Source organism: Meles meles, chromosome 7, assembly GCF_922984935.1.
Source record: "Meles meles chromosome 7, mMelMel3.1 paternal haplotype, whole genome shotgun sequence".
Classification (NCBI taxonomy): domain Eukaryota; kingdom Metazoa; phylum Chordata; class Mammalia; order Carnivora; family Mustelidae; genus Meles; species Meles meles.
Window position 1 is genome coordinate 112,032,825 of NC_060072.1, and position 26,574 is coordinate 112,059,398.

The following is a 26,574-nucleotide window of genomic DNA, read 5'->3' on the forward strand; positions in this document are numbered from 1 at the left end:
GTCTTCACAGCATGAGGGTATCTGCCTGAACTTCCATCTGGACATTGCCCACTATCTGCTGGGTAACAGGTACTGGTGGAATAGTCAGACACTCTCAAGACCTTCATGGCATTTACAGGTACTAGGTTGGGGGTGAGGAAGGCCCACTAAGAATTACATATCTTATCACTTTAATATGATATTACTGACCACTTACTGTGCTAAGTGTTCTAAAGTAAAAATACAGAGTGTCAACAGAGCATATAACCTTAGATCAGAAAATGTGAACTGAGCATTCGTATTTGGGCTTCCTTGGGCCAGTGCTTATATTTTATAAAGCACAATAAATAAGTGAATGAATGAATGAATGAATGAATAAGGGAAAGCACTAAAGATTTGCAGGTATAAGGAGTGATAATCTCAGAGCTGAGCCTAGAGATTATAGAGTAGAAGGTCCCATGTTGTTCAGAAACATGATTTGTCTGAGTGGCACAGTCTTGGTCCCTGAAGGTTAGATTTTAATTTGTTACCAACACCTAAAATGAGATTTCACACTTCAAATCCCAATTTATAGCTTTTAGACAATATCTACTGGTGTGCTACTATCCACGAAGACAACCATCGGCTGAAGGGCATGTAGGGTCTGGTCTCCATCAGTACTTAGCATTTGAGATTACTCTCCTTTGCAGAGACTGATTGTCAGTCATCATCGGTCATGTTCGCATAACTTACCTTACCTGTCTTTTTTTTTTTTTTTTTTTTTTAAACCTGTCTCCCTCACACATTTCAGTTCAAGGAATTCAGTAAATACAATAGGACTTGGGAGCCTAATAAGGTTTGTAGGCTGAGGTAAGAATTGGGGGGTATCAACATAAAAGCCAGGAGAGGAGGGGAGTCCTCAGATTATATATTTAAGTAAGCATCCTGGGCAAGAGGGAAAGTAGGAAGACAAACTAGGGGCTAATAAATTAATCAGGGGAGAAAGGAGAAGTATAGACAGAGTGAAGGACTGTTATGATGGTGCAAGTAACGGGATATGGTGTCTCTAATCTTGACCAGTCTGAAGTATTAAGTTGTTTTAACTTGCAATTTCATTGATCGTTCTTCACATGTTCAGTATCTTAGGTTTATTGGGCACATGGGTAATCTTTGTATATGTGACCTTCTTGTTAATATACTTGGGTCATTTTACTGGTATGTTGAAGATCAGGGAAAAGAAATGTCCATTTAAAATTTGTAAGGCTGACTTCCTCGAGGTTCTTCTCTTCACTCTTGCACAAGAGTGCTCCTTTACCTTTGTCAGCCCTGAACATTGCCCATAACGTGCCAGCCCCTGGGTGCTGGTAGGATAAAAGTCTCTTGTGGATCTACAGTCTTCAGTGTGTGACAGTGGAGATAGAGGGGACAGTCTGTGGTCAAAGATTTAAATAGCTAAAATTGTATCATTTATGGAATAAATCTTCCCATTCCTGTTGGCATGTGATATATCTTTTTTGCTCTTTTCCTAATTTTTTACTTATGCTGGAAACTACTTGGTTCGGATTGTACCTGTCAGTCTCTTTTGGCTCTGATACCACACTGTGGCTCCCTAATACATTCATTAGCTTTGTGACACTGTGCCTGAGGTTATTCATCTATAAAATATGTTTATTGTTAGTATCTCTAGTTGTTGGATTATCATAAGGTTGAAGTAACATTGTGTATACGAAACAGTAGGGATATTGTCTAGAACACAACAAATAATATTTGAGTGATTATTCCTTTATATTGTATTTTAAGGTTTTAAGGATAGTCCTGCTCATTAATCCTTCTGTTTAAAATTTGTCTTAATCTTCCTTCCTCATTCTTCCAGAAAATTATGTTATTGCATCACATTGATAAGATATTCCCTTATTTTGATTAGAGTCAAATGAACCTATGGATAAATTTAGGCAGAGTTGACCTCTTCACAATATTGAGATTTTTTTTTATTCAAGCTCTTTTTATTACTTAGTAAAAATGTATAGTTTGATTCATTTAGGTGAGATACATTCTTGGCTATTTTAATTTTTGTCACTATTAGGAGTTGAATCCCACTCATAAGTACTTTGGAAATATATTCTTCTCTATAGATTTTATAGATCTTGAGTCTACACAGTTTATTGATCTTGATTATTTTTTAATTTGATATTCTTCTCATTTCTAGGATTATCATCCCTCTTTCAGGGTCTTGGGATTGAGCCCCATATTGGGCTCTCTGCTCAGTGGGGAGCCTGCTTCCCCGCCCCCTTCCCCCACCCCGCCCACTGCCTGCCTCTCTGCCTACTTGTGATCTCTGTAAATTAAAAAAAGAAGAAAAAAAATTTAGAAAAGAATCTGGCTTCAGCGGGGCGTCTGGGTAGCTCAGTTGGTTAAGTGTGGGCCTTCAGCTCAGGTCATGATCCTGGGGTCCTGGGATAGAGTTCTGCACCAGACTCCTTGCTCAGCGGGAAGCCTGCTTCTCCCTCTGCCTGCTGCTGCCCTCTGCTTGTGCACTCCCCCGCCAACCCCGGTACCCCCACCCCCGCCCCCGCCAAATAATAAGTAAAACCTTAAAAAAAAAAAAAAAAAGAAGAAGAATCTGGCTACAGCTTAGCTGGGTGTGTCTAACAATTTTACTTAGAGACTGCAATCAGGGTACCCAGGACCTTGACTAAGGACTACAGTCCTCTCAAGGCTTGACTGGGGCAAGTATCCATTCATTTGTTTTCTGTTGATGCATAACAAATTCTCCAAACTTAGTAGCTTAAAAAATCCATTATTTATCTCACAGTTTTATAGGTCAGGAGTGTACATGTGGCTCATCTGGATCCTCTGCTCAGTTTTCTTGCAGGTCTGTATTCAGGCTGTCATCCAGGCTGTGTTCTAATCTGGAGAGCAGCCCAAGTTCATTCAGGTTGATGGCAGAGTCATCTCTGTGTGGTTGTAGGACTGAGGTCCTAATTTTCTTTCTGGCTGTTGACTGGGAGCTGCTATCTGCTCCCCCAGGTCACCCACAGTTCCTTTGCCAGCCACATGGCCTCTTATTGCTTAGCTGTTTGTGTCTTCAAGGCCAACAGGAAAATAGCTCTTGTCTGCCAGGAGAGGATCTTGGGAATGAGATCCTTTGCCATATTCTATTGATTAAAAGCAAGGTATAGACCATCTGTCTTACTTAAAGGAGGGGATTTTACAAGGGTATAAATACCAGGAGGCAGAAATCATGTTGGACTTCTTAAAGACTGCCTGCTATACATGCTTTTATTGTATTGACTGTGTCTCCCAGAACAGAATTAAATAATAATGGTAAGATTTATGCTTGCATTTAATAACATTTACTTCATTATTAATATTTCACAAATTGTGTGGGTATTTTGATAGATTTTTTTCTTGTGGACCAGAACAATTAATAATCATTTTTGGATAATCATAATTTGGTTTGAATTATATATATATGAATTATATAAAAATATAAGAGTCATATATTATCAACGAGAGGTTTTGATTTTCCCCATTGTAAATGGGGGTAAATGGCTGTAACCAACTTGTTCCTCATTTAATGTTAATCCTCTCATATTTACCATTCGTTTCAACCATAAATTACAGAAAAAGTATGCACTTTAATAATGTTTCCTATAAAAGTAATTAGTATGAAAATAATGTATATTCTGCAGAATATTTTTAAAATAGATGCCAACTTTTCCATCATTCATTATATTTTCACTTGTGTTCATCTCATTTTTTTTCATTGTGAGGTAAAGAAGAGATGGTATGAGGTCATCTCTTAGGTTAATAAGGTGCCATTTTATAGGGAAGGAAATATACCAGTTTACTTACCAGGTCATGTAGCTAGTTAGAAGGTGAAAAATTCCCACATGAGCAAGATTAAGTACAAAGAATCGAAGGAACAGAAGATTGAGTATTAGGATCTGAATTTTAGGCCTGTAACCCAGACCCTTTTGTGTTTTTTCTTCTTAATATAAAATTACGGAATTTTTGCAGTATAAAAAGGATTTTTTTCAATAATCAAGTGTTAGTGAGGGTGTAGGGAAAAAGGAAGCGTCATGCACTATTGGTGGGAATGCGGACTGATGCAACCACTCTGGAAAACAGTATGGAGGTTCCTCAGAAAATTAGATTAGAACTATCCTATGATGTAGTAATCACACTAGTGGGTATTTACCCAAAGAATACAAAAACACTAATGGGAAAGGATATATACACTACAATAGCCAAATGTCAGAAGCAGCCCAAGTGTTCATCGATGGGTGAATGGATAAAGGAGATGTGTATATACCTTCAGTGGAATATTACTCAGCCATAAAAAAGAAATGAACCCCCCCCCTTTCTGCCATCTTCCTGTGCCACCATAATGGTGCACATGAATGTCCTGGCAGATGCTCTCAAGAGCCTTAACAATGTTGAAAAAAGTCCATGCTCCAAGGTCATCATCCAGTTTCTCATGATGATGCTGAAGCCTGAGTTTGAAATCATTGATGATTACAGAGCTGGGGAAATTGTTGTGAACTTCACAGGCAGGTTAAACACGTGTGGAGTGATCAGCCCCAGATTTAACATACAACTGCAAGCCCTAGAAAAATGGCAGAATAACCTGCTCCCACCCCCCCCCACACCCCTCCACCCCAGTTTGCTTTCACTGTACTGACAACCTCAGCTGCCATCATGGACCATGCAGAAGCAAGATGAAAACACACAAGAGGGAAAATCCTGGTTTTCTTTTTCTAGGGATGTAATAACAAACGTGCAAGTAAAATGCCTCAGTGGGAGGAGAAAAGAATGAAGTCTTGCCATTTGCAATGATATGGATGGATCCAGAGTATAATGTTAAGTAAGTCTGTCAGAGAAGGACAGATACCATTTGATCTCACTTATCTGTGGAATTTAAGAAACAAAATAAGCAAACAGAAAATTTAGAAACAAACCAAGAAGCACACTTAACTATAGAGAACAAACTGATGGTTTCTAGAGCCAGGAGGTAGGTTAAGAGTGGGTGAAATAGGTAAAGGGTGTTGGGAGTACATTTATATTGATGAGTCCTCAGTCATGTATAGAATTGTTGAATCTCTGTATTGTACACGTGAACCTATTATACTATATGTTAACTATACTGGAATTAAAATTAAAAACTTAATAAAGTTTCAAAGTTCAAGTTTTTTTTTTAAATGATAAAATGCAGTATAGATTGGTCATCCCTACCCCCTTCTGAGAGATGGCATATAGGCTGAGCTGTACTGACTAGGTCTTATTTTCCATATAAGTATACCTAGACATAAAAATAGCATTTATGTATTTCAGAAGTATTTTTCTCATCAAAGTTGTGTGGGCTCAGCAGTCACATGCAAATGTCCAGTTTTCTTCCGTCATCTATTCCTTATACATCCTGTCCACAATTTCGACCTTTGTAGACTGCACAGAGGCCAGTATTTGGGACAAGTGCAAGCATTGCATGCTTCCCTTCCACATGCTGAATTATAGCAGCTTTTATAAATACATTTCCTCCTTATCACAACATTGTGTCAGTTACTCCTACCTGATTTATTTTGAAGTGAGGGATTAATTTCTTTAAAAAAAGAAAATAGACCCCTTTTGGGGGCGCCTGGGTGGCTCGTTGGGTTAAAGCCTCTGCTTTCGGCGTAGGTCATGATCTCAGTGTCCGGGGATCGAGCCCTGCATCGGGCTCTCTGCTCAGCAGGGAGCTTGCTTCCCCCTGTATCTCTGCCTGCCTCTCTGCGTACTTGTGATCTCTCTCTCTCTCTGTCAAATAAATAAATAAAATCTTTTAATAAAATTTAAAAAAGGACCCCTTTTGAACATCATAAAATTTCAAATACTTGTTGTAATGAGCAAGAAAGCAGTTTTTCCCCTTCCCTATTGCCAGCAACTACTTCTTTGACTTTTCTGCTATTGAAGGAAAATATGAAAGAGAGTCTCAGGTGGATAGAAGGAAAAAGAGCCCAGGGGCTTAGTGTTCTCACTTTGGTATGGGGTGTGGCAGTACAGGTCCTACCAGTAGTGATGAAGAGTTTTTCCTTAAAAAGCAGAACCTGCTATTGTGCACTGGGGCAGCAAGGCAAGCAGTTTTCCAGCATTTTTCAAACCACATTCTGCTAAATTTACCTTAAGATGGTGGAGTATTGTGGAAAACATAATCAGTAATGTTTTGTTTGTTTGTTTTTAAAATATAGGTGAAATAAAAATATTTCTGGGTGGCCAAATAAATTTGATTACCTAGACTAATCTGTGCTTCAGTGTGGTCTTTGTTTCGCTGTCTTGTGGCTCCCACTCAGAATAGAAACTCATGGGCTGCCTGCGTGGCTCAGTGGGTTAAAGCCTCTGCCTTTGGCTCAGGTCATGATCCCAGGGTTCTGGGATCGAGTCCCGCATCAGGCTCTCTGCTCAACAGGGAGCCTGCTTCCTCCTCTCCCTCTGCCTGCCTCTCTGCCTACTTGTGATCTCTGTCAAATAAATAAATAAAATATTCAAAATAGAAATTCATAACAATTATAAACTTTACTTCTCAGCATTAATTATATACCTTAGATTCTATTATAGATTTTCTAAAGACTCTTAACCATTAGGTACTTGGGGGTCCCATCTGCCCTCTATAGAAATATTATTTATCTTTTTGAAAATTACAATATTTCTGTGAAATGAGTCCATGTAAACTCATTGCATTAAGATGCAATTTAGATATAGATACAATAAAACTTGCACAATTCAAGGGTACAGGCTTTTTTTTGGACAGAGAGTACACCATGTGTCACCATCCTATTCAAGATAATAGGACATATCCATCTCTGCAGAAGGTGCACTTTGCCATTAAATATACCCTCACCCCACCACATTACACCCCAGGTAGTCAGTGATCTGATTTTTAATCACTGTAAGTTTTGCCTTATTTGGGAATTTTATATGGGTGGGATCATATAGTATGTACTCTGGTGTCCTGTTTCTTTCAGTCAGTATAATGTGTGATAAGTCATTGATACTGCTGTTTGTATCCGTTATGGGGAGAGGAAATCTGAATTGTATTCCTGTAGAGAAATATGTCACAATTTATCTGTCCACTAGTTGATGGACTTACATGTTGCTTCCAGTTTGCTTCCGTCATGCGTAAAGCAGCTATGAACATTTGCATACAAATGTTTTTGTGGGCATGTTTTCACTTTTCTTGGGAATTGTAAGAGTAAAGAAACTGCCAGACTATTTTCTAAATAGTTGTGAATCATTTATATTCCTACTAACAACATCAGGACCTACCATAATGTCAAGAAAGTTTTCTTCTAGGTGTTGTTTCAGTTTTAGCAGTTGTTCTTATGATGCATTTTGAATTAATATTTATACTGAGTGTGAAGTAAAAGGTCAGTGTTCTTTTTTTTTTCCATATGGATATCGTATATATTTGGTACCTTTCTGGACTCTCCCCTATTCCATTGATCTGTATGTCTCATATTTACACAAATACCAGATTGTCTGGTATTAGTAAGTTTTCCAACTTTGGGCAGAAATGTGTTTTTGGTTTTTTTTTTTTTCATTGTTTTTACTATTCTAAGTTTGTGTGCATTTCCATATAAATTTTAAGACAACATTTTGGTGGCAGGGAGGGGAGGAAGCATCCTGCTAGGACAGTAGACATTTTGAGCAACATTGAATTTCCTTGTCCTTAAACATGGTATATACGTTTCATCGTTTATTTTCTTTGAAATTAAAGAAATTAATAATATTTTTTTAATTTTCACAGTGAAAACTTTGAAGCAGCTTTCCATTTGCTTTTAAGTAGTTGATATTTTTGATGATACTATAAGTGGAATTACATTAAAATTTTAATCTTTTGTGTGCATTTATTTATTGAGAGCAAGTGCGCCTGGGCACACGTGTGCATGGTACGTGAGTTGGAAGGGGCAGAGGAAGAGAAACTTAAAGCATACTTTGCATTGAGTGCAGAGCCCAACGTGGCGCTCATGTCTCCACCCATGAGATCATGACCTGAGCCAAAACAAATAGTTGGTCACTTAACCAACTAAGCCATCCAGTGCCCCCCCCAATTTTTATTTTCTATTTATTTTTTTCTAGTATGCATAAAATGCTGTTCATTTTTGTATATTGACCATGTTTTTATAAGATTTACTTATTTTAGAAAGAGACTGGGGAGAGAGGCAGAGAGAGAATCTTGGGTAGACTCTCTGCTAAACATGAAGCCCACTGCAGGGCTTGATCTCACCACCCATGAGATTTTTTTTTTTTAAGATTTTATTTACTTATTTGATGGGGTGCCTGGGTGTCTCAGTGGGTTAAAGCCTCTGCCTTCGGCTCAGGTCATGGTCTCAGGGTCCTCACATCAGGCCCTCTGTTCAGCGGGGAGCCTGCTTCCCCATCTCTCTCTCTCTGCTTGCCTCTCCGCCTACTTGTGATCTCTGTCAAATAAATAAATAAAATCTTTTAAAGAATATTTTATTTAGTTATTTGAGACAGAGAGAGAACATGAGCAGGGAGGAGAGGGAGAGGCAGACTTCTGCTGAGCAGAGAGCCTGACGTGGGGCTTGATCCCAGGACCCCAGCATCACGACCTGAGCCAGAGGCAGATGGTTAACCTACGGAACCACCCAGGTGCCCATCACCACACATGAGATAATGACCTGAGCCGAAACCAAGGATTGGACACCTGACCGGCTCACCACCCAGGTGCCCCAACCATGTTTTTACAATCTTCCTGAATTCACTGTTTAGTTTTACTGGTTTTGTTGTAGCTTCCTGATGATTTTTATGTAGTCTGCAGTTAAAAACAACTTTGCTTCCTCCACTCCATTCTTTGTCCCTTGCATTTGTCTTACTGTACTGGCAAAGACTCAGTATATATTCTTCCCCCCCCGCCCCAAGATTTTCTTTATTGGGGCACCTGAGTGGTTCAGTTGGTTAAGTGTCTGCCTTTGGCTCAGGTCATGAACCTGGAATGTCAGGATCAAGCCCAGCTTCGGGCTTCCCGCTGAGCAGGGAGTCTCCTCCCTCTGGTCCTCACCCCACATTTGTGTCCTCTCTCTCAAATAAATAAGTAAAAAAATTTTTTTAAAGATTTTATTTGTTTACTTGAAACAGTGAATGAGAGAGAGACAACACAAGCTGAGGGAGAAGCAGAGGGAGAGAAAGAAGCAACTCCCCCCCGCCATGCTGAGCAGGTCTCAGTCCAGGGCCATGGGATCATGACGTGAGCCAAAGGCAGATGCCTAACTGACTGAGCCACCATGTGTCCCTCAATATATTTTCTTTTAATCGTAAGGGGAAGGTGTTCAGTCTTTCACCATTAAATAAGAAGTGTTGTTTCCTTTGTATATTGCTGAATGTGATTTGCTTGATAATTTGTTGAGGATTTTTGCATGTGTGTTCATGAGGAATAATGGTCTAGTTTTATGTTCTATATCTGTCAGATTTTGGTGCAAGGATTGAGATGTGTTCTCTCCTGTTTTCTGAAACAGTTTGTGTGGTTTCTTTCAAATGCTTCCTTGAGGGACAACTGGGTGGCTGAGTCAGTTAAACATCTGCCTTCGGCTCATGTCATGTTCTCAGGGTTCTGGGATCCAGTCCTGCATCAGACTCCCTGCCCGCTTCTCTCTCTACATGCCACACCCCCTGTTTGTGCTCACTCTCTCTGTCTCACTCTCTCTCAGACAAATAAAATTAAAATAAAAATGTTTCTTTGAAAATTTGGAAGAATTGACCACTGAAAACCTTTGAATTTGTAGTTTTCTTTGTGCCAGCTTTTGATTATTATTGATTCACTTTCTTGAATAGATGAAGTCTGTCCAGGTATTCTATTTCTTAAGCCCTTTTTTGTAAGTTATTTGGCATTTTTCAAGGAATTTGTATACTCTAAGTTGTAAAATTTTTCCCATAATGCTGTTCATAATGTTCTCTTCTCCTTTTGATGTGTGTAATTTGGTGCAATATCTCCACTTCTCATTCCTGATACATAAGTTGTTGTTTATCCGTCTTTATTCTTTCTGCAGGTTTATCCACTTTTCAAACATTTCTTAAGGAATCAACTTTCTACTTGACCTTCTGTTCACTTGTTTTCTACTTTATTGATTCTTGTTTTTATTATTTTCTTCTGTTTACTTTATAGTTTGCTCTTCTTTAGTCACAGTAGTATTTTTGAGACTTTTTACCCTTTTAGTTCGGGTATTTAAAACTGTAACTTTCCTTCTAAGCAGTGCTTGGCTGCTTTGATATACTGTAGTTTCATTATCATTTGAAACATGTTCTACTTTATTTTTATATTTCTTCCATAATCCTTGGGTTATAAAAGTGTGTGTTGTTTAATTTCTGGATATCTTAGTGTTTTTATTCCTAATTTACATGTGTTCTGATAATCTACTCTATGAGATTTCAATCATTTAAGATTATTGAAACTTATTATATGTCCCAGCATCTGGTTTATCACGGTTAGCATTTCATATGCACTTGAGAAGAATATATTGCAGTTTTTATGTGTAGTATTCTGTAAGTGTCAGGTCATCTTGTAGTATTTTTGAGATCTGTGTCCTCAGTGGTTCTTTTGTCTACTTGGCATATGAATTAGAAAGATGTTAAAAATATTTGCCTATACTTGTGGATATGTCTGTTCTCCCTTTATTTCTGTCATTTTTTGTTCCGTGAATTTTGAGGTACTGTTGTAAGATACATACATGTAGCCTTATTATGTATTCGTGGTGAATTGGCCTTTTATCTTCTTCGAGCTACTTTGTTACTAATGTTCATTCTCCCTAATACCTATCATTCTGCCTAATTTTCTCTTCTTCTGTTGTTTGTATTTTTATGGTTAAATATTATTTTACAGATGATATCCTATAGTTGGTCTTGCTTTTTTTCACTCAGTCTGAGAATTTCTGACTTTTAGTTGGGACGTTTCATCCATTTATAGTTAACGCAGTTAGTACAATTGGTTTCTAACTTATTCTGGGCTTTTTTTTTTTTTAATTGTACAATTTATTGGTTTTTAGTATATACACAAAACTCTGTAATCATCACACTAATTCCAGAGCATTTTTAACACTCCCAAAAGATGCCTAATACCTGTTGGTTGTCACTCCCCATCTCCTCCAACCTCTAATACTAGGCAGACTTTTTCCTGTTTTAGGTATCTGTTATAAGGGTAGTCATACACTATTTGCTTTTTTGTGTCTGGCTTTGACTTATCATAATATTTTCAGGGCTATCTGTGTTGTAGCATGAATCAACTACATCGTTCCTTTTTATGGCTGAAAAATATTTTATCCATCAGTTTATAGACATTTTCATTGTTTCAGCTTTTTGGCTCACGTAAATTATGCTACTGTATATGCACATTTGTGTACGTATTTTTTCATGGATATCTGTTTTCATTTCTCTTAAGTGTAATACCTAGAAGTGGAATGGTTGAGTCATATAGTAGTTCTGTTAATTTTTTGAGTAGCTCGCCATACTTTTCCGAGGTAGCTACAGCATTTCCCTTTCCCACCAGTGTATGGAGGTTCAAATTTCTCCACATCATAGGCTTATTATTATCTGTCTTAATTTTTGCTGTCCTTGTGGGTGTGAGGTGATATCTCATTGTGGGTCTGGTTTGTATTTTCAAGTGACTGATGATGTTGAGCTTCTTTTTTTGATTTTTGTTCTTCTTTTGGCCCTTAAGTGCTTTCTTTTTTGATTATTTTTGTTAGTACTTTTCTTCATTTCCTCTGATGGGTTTGTGTTTGTGTATATTTTAGTGGCTCTAGAGCTAGCAGATTTTAATCCTTAAATTATCAGAAGCTATTCAGATTTTTTAAAAGATATATTTATTTGAGAGAGAGAGAACATGTACGCACTAGCCCGGTAGGGTCAGAGGGAAAGGGAGAGAATCTCCCAGCAGATCCCTGCTGAGCACTGAGCCCCACACAGGTCTGGATCTCACAACCCTAAGCTCATGCCCTGAGCTTAAATCAAGAGTTGCCTGCTCAACCAGTAAACCCATTCAGGTGCCCCAGCTATGCAGAATTCTTCTTGTACCGTTTCACAACTTACACGTAACACTTCAATTTTCCCAATTAATACCAGTAGTATTTAGGTTCTCATGTGGTTTCCATTCAAAAAAGTATTTAATCTTTTTTAAGGATGGTTACATTTTGATTTCAGGTTGAAATTTCAGGTGCTTTTCTGTTATCCAAAATAAGCATTCATAAATGTCTTATAAAATCTATATTATATATATGTTTCTCTTCTAAAAGATACATTTTGTATTTTAGTCCTATTTTTCCTTTAATTTAATATTACCCTGATTTTTAACTGATCGCAGCTTTCAATATGATTTTAGGATGTGTTGAGTACAGCAGCCATTACATGGCCCTAGAGAAGAATTGTTATTTAAATTTTTTTGTTCTGGGTCTTTTTATGATCTTTAAGAATAAACACTGTATCAGATACTCTTACAAAGCCTGTTAGTTCTTGCTTCACTTAGAACCAAAATCTTTCTCTCACTCCAGTGCTCATGTACTCATGTAGCTAACTGTAAATACACATATTTTTTTACACATATAAAATACACATATTTTATTCCTTCACAGAGAGTTGTAGCCAGTGGAAGGAATGTATTTTTTTTTTTTTTCATTTAGGTCTCCATTGTGCTACCTATGATGACTGTCTAAATTGTTCCCCTGCATGTAGACTACAGATAGCCTTTCATGTCTCAAAGAACCAATACATGCCTCAAAGAAGCGAGTCCTCTTTTCTTTCTTTCTTTCTTTTTTTTTTTCTCCTTTCTAAGATTTTATTTCTTGGTTGCCTGGGTGGTTCAGTTGGTTAAGCAGTTCCCTTCGGCTCAGGTCATAATCCCAGGGTCCTGGGATCAAGTCCCTCATCTGGCTCCCTGCTCAGCGGGGATCCTGCTTTTCTCCCTCTCCCTCTGCCTGCCGCCCTGCCTACTTGTGCTCTCTCTCTGTCAGATAAATGAAATCTTTTTTAAAAAGATTTTCAAGTCTTTTTTGAAAAGAATTTTTAAGAGATTTTATTTATTTATTTGACAGAGAGAGACAGAGGAAAAACACAAGCAGGAAGAGTGGGAGAGGGAGAAGCAGGCTTCCTGCTGAGCAGGGAGCCCAATGTGGGACTCATCTCAGGACTCTGGGATCATGACTTGAGCCCAAGGCAGACCATTAATGACTGAGCCACCCAGGTGCCCCAAGAGTCCTCTTTTCATCTGTGATCATTTAGTATAGGTTGCAGATCAGTTAATACAAGTTATGTTGTCAAGATTCTGCCAGCTCCAGCCAGCTGAGACTTGTGTTACATACTTTACGGAGGTCCTGCCACCCTTGTCAACATTCGTCCCACCTGCAGAAGCATGTACTCTCAGCAGCATAGTGCTTGGGTTCTAAGAAATAACTAACTTTGGGAGTTTGAAAGATGATAACCACATATTCTCTCTCCCGCACAAGTTATGATAAGGAAAATACCATTTAATTTTAAATTTTAAAGCATTTGAACTTTTTCAGACAAGAAACAAAGGGAAACTGGATGTGTTCAGAACCTCTGGTTAGTTTCATCTTTCTGTTAACTATATTCTATTGAGACATTTTATCATAATTCAGAATAATTTCAGAAAGATGAGAGTTATTTTAGTCATTAAGAGAGAATTGCACTGAACTGTATAGATGAGTAAGTCAGGAATGTTCCAGCAGTGTTCAGCAGCATAGTGCCCTTTGCTTCCTTTTGAGTGGCAAAATCTGAAAGTGTATACAGAATTGTGTGTGTGCTCATTTTTCGGGGTGAGAGAGTATATGGTCCTCATCAGATTCTTTTTTTTTTTTTTTTTCAGTGTTCTAAGATTCACTGTTTGTGTACCATACCCAGTGCTCCATGCAGTAGTGCCCTCCTTAATACCCACCACCAGGCTCAGCTGACCCCCCGCACCCCTCCCCTCCAAAACCCTCAGTTTGTTTCTCAGAGTCCAGTCTCTCATGGTTCGTCCCCCTCCCTCTGATTTCCCCCATTCACTTTCCTTTCCTTCTCCTAATGTCCTGCGTGTTATTTCTTATGCTCCACAAGTAAGTGAAACCATATGATAATTGACTCTCCATGCTTGACTTATTTCATGCAGCATAATCTCCTCCAGTTTCCTTCATATTGATACAAAAGTTGGGTATTCATCCTTTCTGATGGGGGCATAATATTCCAAGAGTTTTATGTCATATAGAAGATTAAGAACCACGAAGTAGAAAGTGTTAGCCTGATTTTTGGCTTCCTGCAGCCCTTTTGTTTCAGATGCTCTTAGAAGTTTTTTCCCCCTCTTTGAATTTCTGATGTTTAAAGAAAGGGATGTAGATTTATATGAGGAGGTTTATCTTTATACAAGGAAAATGAATTATCTTGAATTCTAAGCCCTCAAGTATCTCTTGGTAAGGTAGTATGGAGATGTCTTAAGAAAACCTTTAGCAAAAGCCATGTAATTGAAACTGAGTAGGATAATAGAGCTATTGGAAAGGAATCTCAAACATGCACTTCTTTGAGACAAGTAGAGGCTTTCAGACAGATTGTAGGCACAAAGAACAACACTGTTTATACACATTCAGTGTTTGCAGGACTGGTATGCTGATGCTTCCTTTGCCTCACACTGGAATTAGAACTTTCCCTATCCCTAGCCTGACCCAGCCTGCCTCCTGCCACATCCCCCAGCAAAGCTGCCATTCTGAAAATTGTCTCAATATCATGGATTCCATATTTTATTTTACTGCAGGAAAAACATGCCTTGTCACTTGGGGTATTTGGTGTGCTTTAGAAAGTGTAGCAAAATGTAGCAAGCATGTGGTAAAGGGATATATTACCAAAGAGTGATTGTCTCCATACTCCTTGCTACTAAAAAGCAATTTAAAAAATATACCCCATTTTATTTTCAAATTCACCATTGTCACACTGCTTTTGACTCCCAGTTTGGCGTGTTCTTTGCCCAGCTCCTCCCTCCTGAAGGGGCAGTACCAGCTTCCCAGCTTTGTAGGCAGTAGAGAGAGGAAGCTGGTGCATACCCAGTACGGTTCAAGCCAGGTATTCACATGCAGGTGCTCAGACTTTGAATGTAGATGCTGCCGTCAAATCAGGTTCCTGAGAACCTTGATGTTAGAGACATTATGCTGTGTCTGGGTAAGCGAGCATGTTCACATTTCCCCCAGTTGAAGGATCAGTAGTAAGGAAGTAGTTTCTTCTCTCTTTGAAAATCAAAATGTTTATTATTTGCATAAGGCTCTTTGATTTTTTTTCCATGAATATTTCCTCTAACTTCTGCAAATATAACTACCACAGATTATCATTCAGCATAGTACATGCCTCTTTTTAAAATTACATTAACATGTAGCTTCTTTAGAGCTCCTTGCTTAGTGAGGAAAAAAATATTTAAGTCACGAATAGGTGAGAATATACCCAGATTCATTAATTTGGGGTGGGGGCACCTGAGTGGCTTAGTCAGTTAACTGTCTGCCTTTGGCTCAGGTCATGTTTCTGGAGTCCAGGGATCAAGCCCCCTCATTGGGCTTCCTGCTCAGTGGGGAGTCTGCTTCTCCCTCTCCCTCTGCTCCTCCTCTGTTCGTGCTCTCTCAATTGCTCACTCTCTCAAATAAATAAATAAAAACTTAAAAAAAAAAGTTGAGAGAGTAATCATCTAACAACTAAATAGCTCTTTATTATGTTGTGTACAAGGCACATTTGGGTACTATTCAAAATGAAGTTATAAAATTGCCTGTGAAACTAATCAGGAAAAATTTAGGTTGCCATCAAACTGTCTTAAATGTTCCCTGTAGAAAAAAAATCTTCAAAATTTAGACTACAGTTTTGTTTTGTTTTGTTTTTGACAGAGAGAGAGAGCACAAATAGGCAGAGAGGAGGGGGAAGCAGGGTCCCTGCTGAGCAAAGAGCCCGATGCGGGGCTCCATCCCAAGACCCTGAGACCATGACCTGAGCCGAAGGCAGAGGCTTAACCCACTGAGCCACCCAGGGGCCCCAAGAATATAGTATTTTTTTTTAACAAATCTTAAAGATTATGTAACAGAATGTAAGATTATAGTTGCATATTGAAGTAGCTGCTTGTAATCTAGACAACTTCTTTTGACCTTTAATTCTTAACCTGAAATATAATTAATTAGGCTGGGCAAACTTTGTGGACCTAGTTTTGAACTGCTATCCACTCAAACTGTATAGTCTCTTTAATTGCATGAGCAAAGGTAAGACTTGCCTTAGTTTCACAGTCTATACCATTGGTTATTAAAACTTTTATATATTGACCAGAATATGCTGTTTGTGGTTTAAAGTAAAGCGATCTATTCTGTGAGAAACCCTCTTAACATATCTATCATCTTTGGAATTTGACAGCATTTGGTCCAAGTAGATAGTACAATAGCATTGAACTTCAATAGGGGCTTTCAGACCCTTTCTATTAGTGCTTTTTTATTTCCTGCTTTCTGTTTAAAATTTGCCAGCTGTTAAACTACCAGTTCTCTCCACTTTTCCCACTCATACTTTGTATTTTATATTAATGTATTTTTGTGTTTCGGGCCATTTGTTAGGCCTCAGACATTCCACAGCTACCTAGAGGACATCATCAACTACCGCTGGGAGCTTGAAGAAGGGAAGCCTAACCCTTTGAGAGAAGCCAGTTTCCAAGACCTGCCCCTTCGTACTCGTGTGGAAATCCTGCACCGCCTCTGTGATTATCGGCTAGATGCAGATGATGTCTTCGATCTTCTCAAGGTGCTTAACTAATAAGCCCTTTTCCTAGAGCAAAAAAAAGGCCAGCAATCAGGATATAAAATCTGAAGATAATAAGAAAAGCCAGAATTAATTGACAATAAAAATGTATACAATGACCACTGTTAGCCAGAGGATTCCAAGCCATACATTTAGATAGATGATTGTGTGTTATCTTGGTTTAATTTCTAGTTTGGTTTTCTTCTTTACATGGCTAAGTTCCAGCTGACAAAGGAACAGTCAGAGGCACCTATTTATTCTCCCTGTCATGGGCCAAAATTACAACTAAATTAGCCACTGAATTTTATTTCCTAAGGTCTAAAATTGGCTTTAGCATAATTGAAATATTTATTGAAAACTATAATGACTTCATCCAACATGTGAGTGAGGGTCATCCCTGTATATACATACGTACATACTCATGCATTACAGAATATGTGTTGGAGAAGGAAGATGTAGATATCTTCCCTCTGATTCTGCTATTGTCTCTTTTAGAAGTCTGTCTCAGAGGGAGGATGTGGACTATTGCTTTTTACTCACAGGGAGGTCAGTGTCTAATCCTGTTCAGTCAGAAATGATGAAATGTGTTGACGACTTCTCAGTTCAGCCCTCTCATGGACACAGTATAAAATCATTGTGCAATTTAAGCACAGTCTTTGCTGAGAATTCAAGTTCTTGAATAGCAGTGGGAAGGCCAAAATAGGTCAGACCCTGCAGTAAATTTGGGAGCTGTATTGCTGGATCTCAGCTAGAATAAGAGGTTTCTGTAGGTTACGATGGTGCTATAATGGAGATTCACATGGGGCAAAACTTTTACAACATTGGATTCTACTCCGTTGTAATTGTCTTTCCTTTTGTTGATGCACACATAAGTCCAAACCAAATATATAATATGTTCCTCAAAATTCCTTTTTGTTTCTTGTTTTGTTTTGTTGGTGAAATGCGGGCAATGATGGGGATAGGAAGTATTTGAAATATTTCCATATCCTGCTCTTCAAGGAAGGTACCATCTTCCCATTTTCTCTGTGTTTTCATGTGCCCTGATTGAACACTACCTAAGATGCTTAGGCATTTTGAAATATGAGGTACATATGACTATAAATTTTGAATCCTCATTTTAGTTTTTTCCTGTTTTGTTTTGTTTCCTATTTCCCCAAACCTCTTTACCCTATTCTTTTACCAAGGGTTTGGATGCAGACAGTCTCCGTGTGGAACCATTGGGTGAAGACAATTCAGGGGCACTCTATTGGTATTTCTATGGAACACGAATGTATAAGGAGGACCCGGTGCAAGGAAAATCCAATGGAGAACTCTCGTTGAGCAGGTACAATCTTTGAGGTCAGGATTGTGATAGCTACTATACAAAAATATGTCAGAATTTTGCAGCACAAATTTTTTTGTCTTAAGAAGGAATTAGATATAACAGCATGTCTGTCAAGAGTTGGCAAGGAGTTATTTCATACAAAAATAAAGAAGAATTCATAATGCAGCCTCTGCTATCAGAGTGGTGAAAGATCCTGTTGTTTGGAAATTAGGTGCTTAATCTGAGGTACCTGAGGCATCCTTTTCACCCTTAGCACAGACCACTGTCTATAGTAAGTCACCAGCTGTGTAGTCACTCACGGCGGCAGTTGTCCTTTTGTAATCAGTTCATGAGGACTCCTTTTTTTCTACTGGAATTAATGATCTGCTGCATCCTTCTATAGGACTAGAAGGCCCTTAAAGAATGCCTGAAATGTGAGCCTTCCTAACTGAGGAGACCTTGTTTCCAGTGTCCCAGGATGATGCTGCTGTCTTTTTTTATTTTGGCTTCATTATTGCTGGGAGCACTGTTAACTATTAGGGAAGTATGTTAGTTTATACTCAGATTTTAATATTGTAAAATGTCGGGTTTTCTTATGCTAATAAGAGAAGACAGGAAGTCATTCTGCTCTTTCCCTGTAACCACTGTATTTAATCCTTTATAATGAACTCATGGCCAGAAAAACTGTAGTTGCTAATTTTAAAAAGCATGTGTAATGCATAAATTCTATTACAAAACATTCTGATTTAATATACTATTTCTTAGGGAAAGTGAAGGACAAAAAAATGTCTCTGCTGTTCCTGGGAAAACAGGAAAAAGAAGAGGAAGACCCCCAAAACGGAAGAAACTACAGGAGGAAATTATAGTGAAGTAAGACATTCATGTTGGTCTGTGCCACTCGTAAACCTGCATGCTTACAAGGCACCTTAATTTCACTTGTTCTTTCATCCCTGGTTTTCCCTTGTGCCATGGGAAGGATATGGGACTTAGGTGATAGAGACCGGGGTCTGAATCCTCATGAAATTACTAAATGTGCACTCAGGAAGCCCTATCTGCATGACCTACTCTAAGCCTATTCTTTTGTGGGACAAAGGGATACTACTAATAATAAGGATTAGATTGAACAGGATAATGAATGTGTCAGTGTAACAACTGAAAACTGTAATGACCCGCAGAAAGTGCTCAATATGTATTAACTTTCAAAATTGGTTGTATCACACATTTTTTTCATAGAAGTATAGAGCATGTTCATTCTGATTAACCCTCACTAATAATCAGCGTTTTAATAGGATTACATATCACATATAAGTTTAAGAGTTAATTCCCTATGAGCAGAATTTAGTAGCACATTTGCTTTATTGTATTTAGAATTTAGAATAAAATTTCCTACAGTAAAGAATAGGTAATATCTTGAACATTTTACACTCTTTATTTTATATTTATTTTAGCAAGGAAAAAGATTCTGTTACATTTGGGAAATTTTATTTTATACATTATGCATGATCTTTTAGGAAATTCCACTACGTGAATCTTAATACAAGAATTTTGAGGGGCACCTGGGTTTTTAAGCGTCTGCCTTTGTCTCAGGTCATGGTCCCAGGGTCCTGGGATAGAGCCCACATTGGGCTTCCAAGCCTGCTTCCCCTCTCCCACTCCCCCTGCTTGTGTTCCCTCTCTCACTGTGTGTCTCTGTCAAATAAATAAAATTTAAAAAAAAAAAGAATTTTAAAGATTTGGCCTATAGTGTGTAAATATACTTTCTGGAAGTTAGGTCGTATTCTTAAAATTTCTAGGAACAGAGCACAAACCGCTTCTTCCTTCTAAATTGTAGAACTACTAAATCTAAATGCTTGAAGTAGGCCAGATTTCTTATTGTTGCTTATTAACTACTAAGAAGTATTGGTTTCTAGAATCAGATTATAAATACATAAGTCAGGATTTGATTTTTTTTTTTTTTCTTTTAAATCTAAGAATCAGTGTTCATTTAACTTTCCAGAAATTTGACTACAGAGTATGGCTTTGCTCCTATCCATTTTGTGAGAAGTGTCCTATAATCATGTTCTGTGCACAGGACATCTGTTTCAGGATTTTGTTAGCAATCTCCATTTTCTTACAGGTTGAGAAAGCTGTTTTATTAGACCCATCTCCACTTCCCTGTTAAGTACTAACAATTAAGGTGCCTTAGCAGTGGAATATAGAATCATTTTCAGCATATGTGGACTTGTACTACCCTCTACTGGTGATTTTATTCTCTGTATCCAATACAGTATTTATATTTTTTTTAATTAAATAAAACTTAACATTCAGTTCCTCAGCCATACCAACCACATTTCAAGTACTTAGTAGCCACCTATGGTTCATAGCTGCCATGTTGGACAGCGACAGTCAGGACATTTTCATTCTCACAGAACATTCTGTGGAACAGTACTGCTATAGATCATTGAAAACAAACAGAAGTCCAGATCACCTACATGATTCAGGGATACAAACAGCAATGATGCTTAACACTAGTGTGCTGAACACTTTTGTATTTAATAATTAAATCTTCAACATCCCTGTAGGTAGGCATTATTTATAGCTCATTTACAGGGAAGTTAATTAACTTTTTGAGGTCACATGGTAAGAGGCAGGTCTCAGTAGGGGCAGTCTGACATTAGAGTCTGTGTTCTTAGCTGCTACCTTATAGGAGGTTAAATTAAGTATGGCTTAAATTCATTATAGCCCTCATCAGGGAGGAGGACATTAGAATCCCATAGTTTGGGGGGAAATGGGGGTATTTAACTGTTGATACTTAACTCCTCTATTTGATTTCCAAAAAGCTGTTATGAGGGGCGTCTGGGTGGCTCAGTGGGTTAAAGCCTCTGCCTTTAGCTCAGGTCATGATCTCGGGGTCCTGGGATCAAGCCCCGCATCAGGCTCTCTGTTCCACAAGGAGCCTGCTTCCTCTTCTCTCTCTGCCTAGTTGTGATTTCTCTCTGTCAAATAAATAAAATATAAAAAATAAAATTTTTTAAAAAGCTGTTATAAAACCTAATATTTTCCTGTTACATTGGATGTTAGCATTTAATTGGATTCCCTCTCTATACCAACACACCTACCTCCGGATTTTGCTTTACTCAGTAGAGTCATTCCTTCTCCAAACATTATCCCCTTGAAACAAACACCCTCCATGTATTACATTAATTGGGTCTAACTTGGTTGGGTGGGGGGAGAGCACAGAACAATTTTGAACATGTCTTTGTTTTAATTGGTGCCTCCTTTTCCTGTGTTTCAGTGAAAAGCAAGAAGAAAACTCCTTGGCATCGGAACCACAGACAAGAAATGGTAATGACTTTCATTAGAGTTCAGAAAAGATTAAGTAGACATGATAGATTTATATCTTGATGGCAGTTCACTTTCCAGAGTCCTGCAAAGCTGTAAGATGAATGCAGTATTGCCTTCTTGTTAGCCTTATTCATTTCTTTCTTGGTCACACTTCACCTGTGCTCCTCTCGCTGTCTCATTGATAACTGGAGATCTTCCCTTGTGCCCTCTGACATTGGCACAGTGGAATGGGCACCAAACCCTTGGGTGAATGAGCAGCTTCTCAAAGAGTTGTCTTTCTAATGTAAAGTGCTATACAAGAGAGTGTATTTGGTTTCCTAACCTAGATTTCAGTTCTGTAATCCAAATTGCATAAAACTGGGAGGAAGGTAGTATCACATTACAGTATGTCAACAGAAATGAGAGAAGGAAGACTCCACAGAAGTGCAAATCAAAACCATTTGAAAAGTTAAGTGTATTTAAGCATTTCTATGATATTAAAATCTAATTACAAAGGTCACAGTAGTTATAGTTGTATTGCTATTGGGCATTCTTAATTTTTAGGTGTAAATAGTGTTAGTAACAGGAAAATCAAAATTATATATTATGAACCTTAATATCCTTTTTTTGGATTCCTTCGTTTTCATCATGACCCAGGGTAGAAATGAAATTGAGGTAAGAAAAAAGGTCCTAGTGAGATTTATCTAAAGAGCCCATCCTTTTCATTACTAGGGTCCCAAGGGCCAGGTCAAGGCACTTGGTGGCTCCTGTGCCAAACAGAAGAAGAATGGAGACAGGTCACTGAGAGTTTTCGGGAGAGGACCTCCCTTCGAGAACGGCAGCTCTATAAGCTCCTCAGTGAGGACTTCCTGCCTGAGATCTGCAATATGATTGCCCAGAAGGTATGCAAATGGTTGCTCCCTCTCCTCTGCATTATTTAAGGATGATTCATTAGAGTTTTTGAGTGTATTTCTGCTGTCTCCTGGAAGTGGTACAAGCCTTCACTCTCATCTGGAGTGTTAAAATGGGACCTCATGCTACGCACTCTCCTTCACCGTGGATATTCTCCTTACCCGTGAAATCCTCTGTCTCCCCCACTCCCTAGCACTTAAAATGGCTTTTCGTAGTCTGGAACCAGTCTTCCTTCTCCCATAGCATTCCCCAGGAAATGGTCTGGGACCCCCAGGTGTGTCTCCTATCAGCCTGTGCATATTTCTCTATATATGCAGCCTTTGGAAGTGGGGTGGTGAGCGGGGGAGGTCCTCTCTCACACTAAGCAGCAAGCTCTGAAGACTATTTGTCTCTCTAGTCCCAGTGCCAGGTCCGCATGTGAGCTCTGTGTGCTGCTTTCTCCAGCTTCAGCTTGTGATAGTTTCATAAACCACATGTTCTGTATTTTCACCTGTATACACACTTGTGCCTGCCTTCTTTGAGCATCTTTCCCCCTTTACTTCCTTACCCATTTGAATACTGCTCTCCATAAGCTATCCCCTGTTTCTCCCAATTTTAAGATTTTCTTCCTTAACATGTTTTCTCATTACTTAATTCCATTTTGAGTTGTTTAAGCCTTTTTAGATTAGGCACCCTGTCTTACCATTTGAAACCCCACAACACCTGATATAATGCCTTTTCTATGGTGAATGCTCAATTTTCATTCACTTGCTTATTTCATTGCAATAATTCTAATACTTCTGATGCACATGTTAGTAGAAACAGAAAAATTTGACCACCTGACAATGAGATCTATAGAGAAAGTATCAATTAATTGCTGCAGTACCTCCAGAGAAAAACAAAATAAGAGCTTTATTGATTTGTTGTGAATCCAGTGATACTTACTTTTAAGTAGGTTGATGCTTTGAAAGGACAAGTTGTAGAAAGTCACCATACTCTACATTTTCATGGATGAGCAAAAAAAAAAAACAACCTTGCATTTCCCCATTAGCAGATGTAATTCCATATACTATAATTATACTTAAGTTTTTGTGATCTGCAACCCACCATGCCAGTTTTTCCAGGAATCAAAGCACATAATCTGATTTTCTTAAAAGTAACTATTTTATAGAGATGGTTTTTATAATTAACTTGCATAACATGGTATATGACTTTATTGATACAACTAATATGGTACATTAAATCATCTATAAGACATATGCCCAATCTGCTTAAACCTAAAGATTGATTGATTTATTTTAGAGAGAGACTGTGCCCAAGTGTGGGGAGGAGGGCAAAGGGACAGGGAGAAAAAAATCCCAAGCGGGCTCCCCACTGAGTATGGAGCCTGATGTAGGGCTCCATCCCAGGACCCTGAGATCATGACCTGGGCTGAAATCAAGAGTTCGACACTTAACCAACTGAGCCACCCAGGTGCCCCTACTTTTTTACTGTGGTATTCAGTCTAAGGTTTTTTTGAATAGGTGAAATAGAGGGGGGAAACTTATTAGCATAAAACTGATGGTTTTGATGCAAAAAAAATTCAAGGGTTGATTCTTTGCAAGAGAATAAATTTAAAAATAAGGTATACCTTAAGCATTATTCTGAAGAAAATGAAATTACAAGCCGAATAATAATAATTATAGAAGATTTGGTATTTTGTTTTGGTTTTTTTAATGTTATTTATTTATTTGAAAGTGAGAGATACAGAAAGTATGCACAGGAGCAGGGGCAGAGGGAGTGGGAGAAGCAGACTCCCCTGATGAGTAGGGAGCCCAACATGGAGCTTCTTGATCCCTAAGACCCTAGGACCATGACCTGAGCCAAAGGCAGTCACTTAACTACCTGAGCCACCCAGATGCCCTAGATTTGGTATTTTCAAAGGTGTATAGTGCTCTAAATTTGCAGACCTCTGAGATAATCTAAATCGTGCTATAGAAATCTTAACAGACCAGTAATTAGGGGGAAAGAGTTGTCACAAGAAGATCCCATCAAGAGCTTCAGAATCTTTTGGATTTATTCGTAGGTAAATTTTCTAATCCTTTAAGAAGAGACAGGTAGCTCCCCTTTCTCATTCAGATACAGATATCTTAGCTTCCTGTTCTCACATAAACAAACATACCATCTTCATTTGGTAAAGTAAATGTCAAGTCCTTAATGCTAACAAGTAAAAGCCAAAAGAATAATTCATAACCCATCACAGTTAAACCTAAGCTCATACTACTGATAACATTGTCTTGGAAGTTTTATCCAATGTAGAGATGCAGCCAAAAAGAGTAAGAGGCAAGATATTAGAATATTTTCTAATACTTCAAATACTCTGATATTTTGCCTAGAAGAATATGATGAATCTGCTTAGAAGTCTAACAATTAGAAGTCAGTAATAGTGCTGTGTAACTAGACTGCCTGCATCAGAATCACTTTGCACACTTACTTTAAAAGCTCAGATTCTTGCCAGTGTACCACTCCCAAACTCTGTCAGAATTGTTAGAAGTCTTACCTGTTAATATGTGGTTGCAGAAACTCTTTAGGATCCTTCTGCATACTGACATTTAAAGATCACTGAAAATAATCCCATTTACAGTAGTAACAAAACAAATTTTCCATTCTGTAAAACTAACTCGAGTTGTGCCGAGTAGATAAGAAAGAAAAAGCAAAAAACTGTTAGTAGATACATATTTTTACATGTCATGTAAATATGCTAAGATCTCTCTGTCTGCAAGAAAAGAGTAAGTTCAGATATCAGTACTCACCAGGATAAATTGAGATTTATTGTAACCTTAGCCAAATCCCAAGATAATAAAATTTTCCCTTCAAAATTACAGGTATTATTACAAGTATTAGAAGGTAGAAGTGGTAGGAGCAGTTGGAGGACTAGCCCTGTGTATTATTTCTTAAGTCAATATATTGGAAGCATTCTGACAGGACCTTCCATTTTAATAGACCAGCTTATCATAAATGATGTGCTTAAGGCAGTACAAACGTACTAGCTCTTCACATTCTTTGCTGAACCTGGCATAGAACATTTAAGGTACATGTTCATCAATAGTAAGTTGTAATGTTTTTACAAACCTGTTTGTGTCTGTTTTACTGGTTACAGTAATTACAGAATTAAATATTATTAAACCAGTAAAATATGAGCATAAATATTTCTTTAAAAAGAGAAAGATTTACTTGTTTAGAGAAAGAGAGTGTGTTGGGGGAGGGCCAGAAGAAGAGGCAGAAGCAGACTCTTGCTGAGCAGGGAGCTCGATGGTGACTCAGTCTCCCAACTCTGAGATCATGACCTGAGCTGAAATCAGGAGTCGGACACTCAATCCTACTGAGTCACCCAGGTGCCTTTCTGAATTTCTTTTTATTAGTAAAATGAAAGCTCTAACTTCACAGAAGTTTTTATGGGAATTAAACAAAAGAAACCATGTCAGTGTACCTGGCATAGTACTTAGTTACCAATAGGTACTTGGTGCTTCACACTGTTTATGGCTATAGATAATTGATAACCTCAGTAGAAAACTACATCCATATTTCCCACCAAAGTAAATGCAAGTCCAGAGAAAGTTAAAACAGATAAAATAAGTCTTGAGAGGTAGCAATAGTCCCCTAAACATTGAAATAATAAAAGAATCAGAAAGCCTGCTCTGACCATATAAAAGCTAAGCTTTTATGGTAAGGGTCAAACGAGGATGTAAGCTAGTAAAAGTGTTTGTTGCTAATGTTATAAGCTGTAATATTTAGATGGCTTACAAATACTAGATCTTTAACAAATGAATTGACTTAGAGTACAGATAATTCGCACAAGAGTATTTTTAGTAAAGTTGTAGGGAAACAAATTCACCTTCTATAGCAAGAATACCACTTTGCACATTAGTAATTTTTGTCTGATTTGGCAAAGTTTGGGGTCAAGTTGGTATTGGCGTTTGTCACTGCTCGTATGGTAAATTGCCACAATACTTTGGAGACTTCCATGCTAAATTTTCACATTTGTTTAAAATTGAAGAGCTCTTCCTCCTGGGATCTTGAAGCTCATAAAGGAGTTGCTTATAGACGTATTTGAGAAAATTATTGTGGTAGCTTTTGTGAAAAAGACTGTGACAGTTGGATTGCTTGCATTTGTATGGAGGCCTAGTCAATCTAACATGAGTGCTTTCTAAAGCTTCTCTTTAAATCTACCACAGTTGGTTTGCAGTGTTTTCATGTTGTGTAAACCACACCATTTTGTTGTTGCCTTTTTTCTTTTTTCTTTTTTTTTTTTTTAGTTCTGTGCTTTGTGTCTTTACCTCATTGATTCTTCAAGTCTCAAG

The 26,574-nt window shown here is 38.1% G+C and overlaps 1 protein-coding gene and 1 pseudogene across 2 annotated transcripts in view; both read left to right on the forward strand.

The window, feature by feature from the left end:
• LOC123945758 (cat eye syndrome critical region protein 2) overlaps nt 1–26,574 on the forward strand; it is a 171,367-nt gene that overhangs the window by 113,799 nt on the left and 30,994 nt on the right. For both annotated transcript variants that reach the window (XM_046010613.1, XM_046010614.1), the window contains exons 3-7: nt 16,557–16,740; nt 17,922–18,061; nt 18,806–18,910; nt 21,315–21,364; nt 22,076–22,245. In XM_046010613.1, the coding sequence (XP_045866569.1) occupies nt 16,557–16,740; nt 17,922–18,061; nt 18,806–18,910; nt 21,315–21,364; nt 22,076–22,245 (649 nt within the window). The remainder of the gene's footprint in view (nt 1–16,556; nt 16,741–17,921; nt 18,062–18,805; nt 18,911–21,314; nt 21,365–22,075; nt 22,246–26,574) is intronic.
• LOC123945759 lies at nt 4,349–4,722 on the forward strand (annotated as a pseudogene).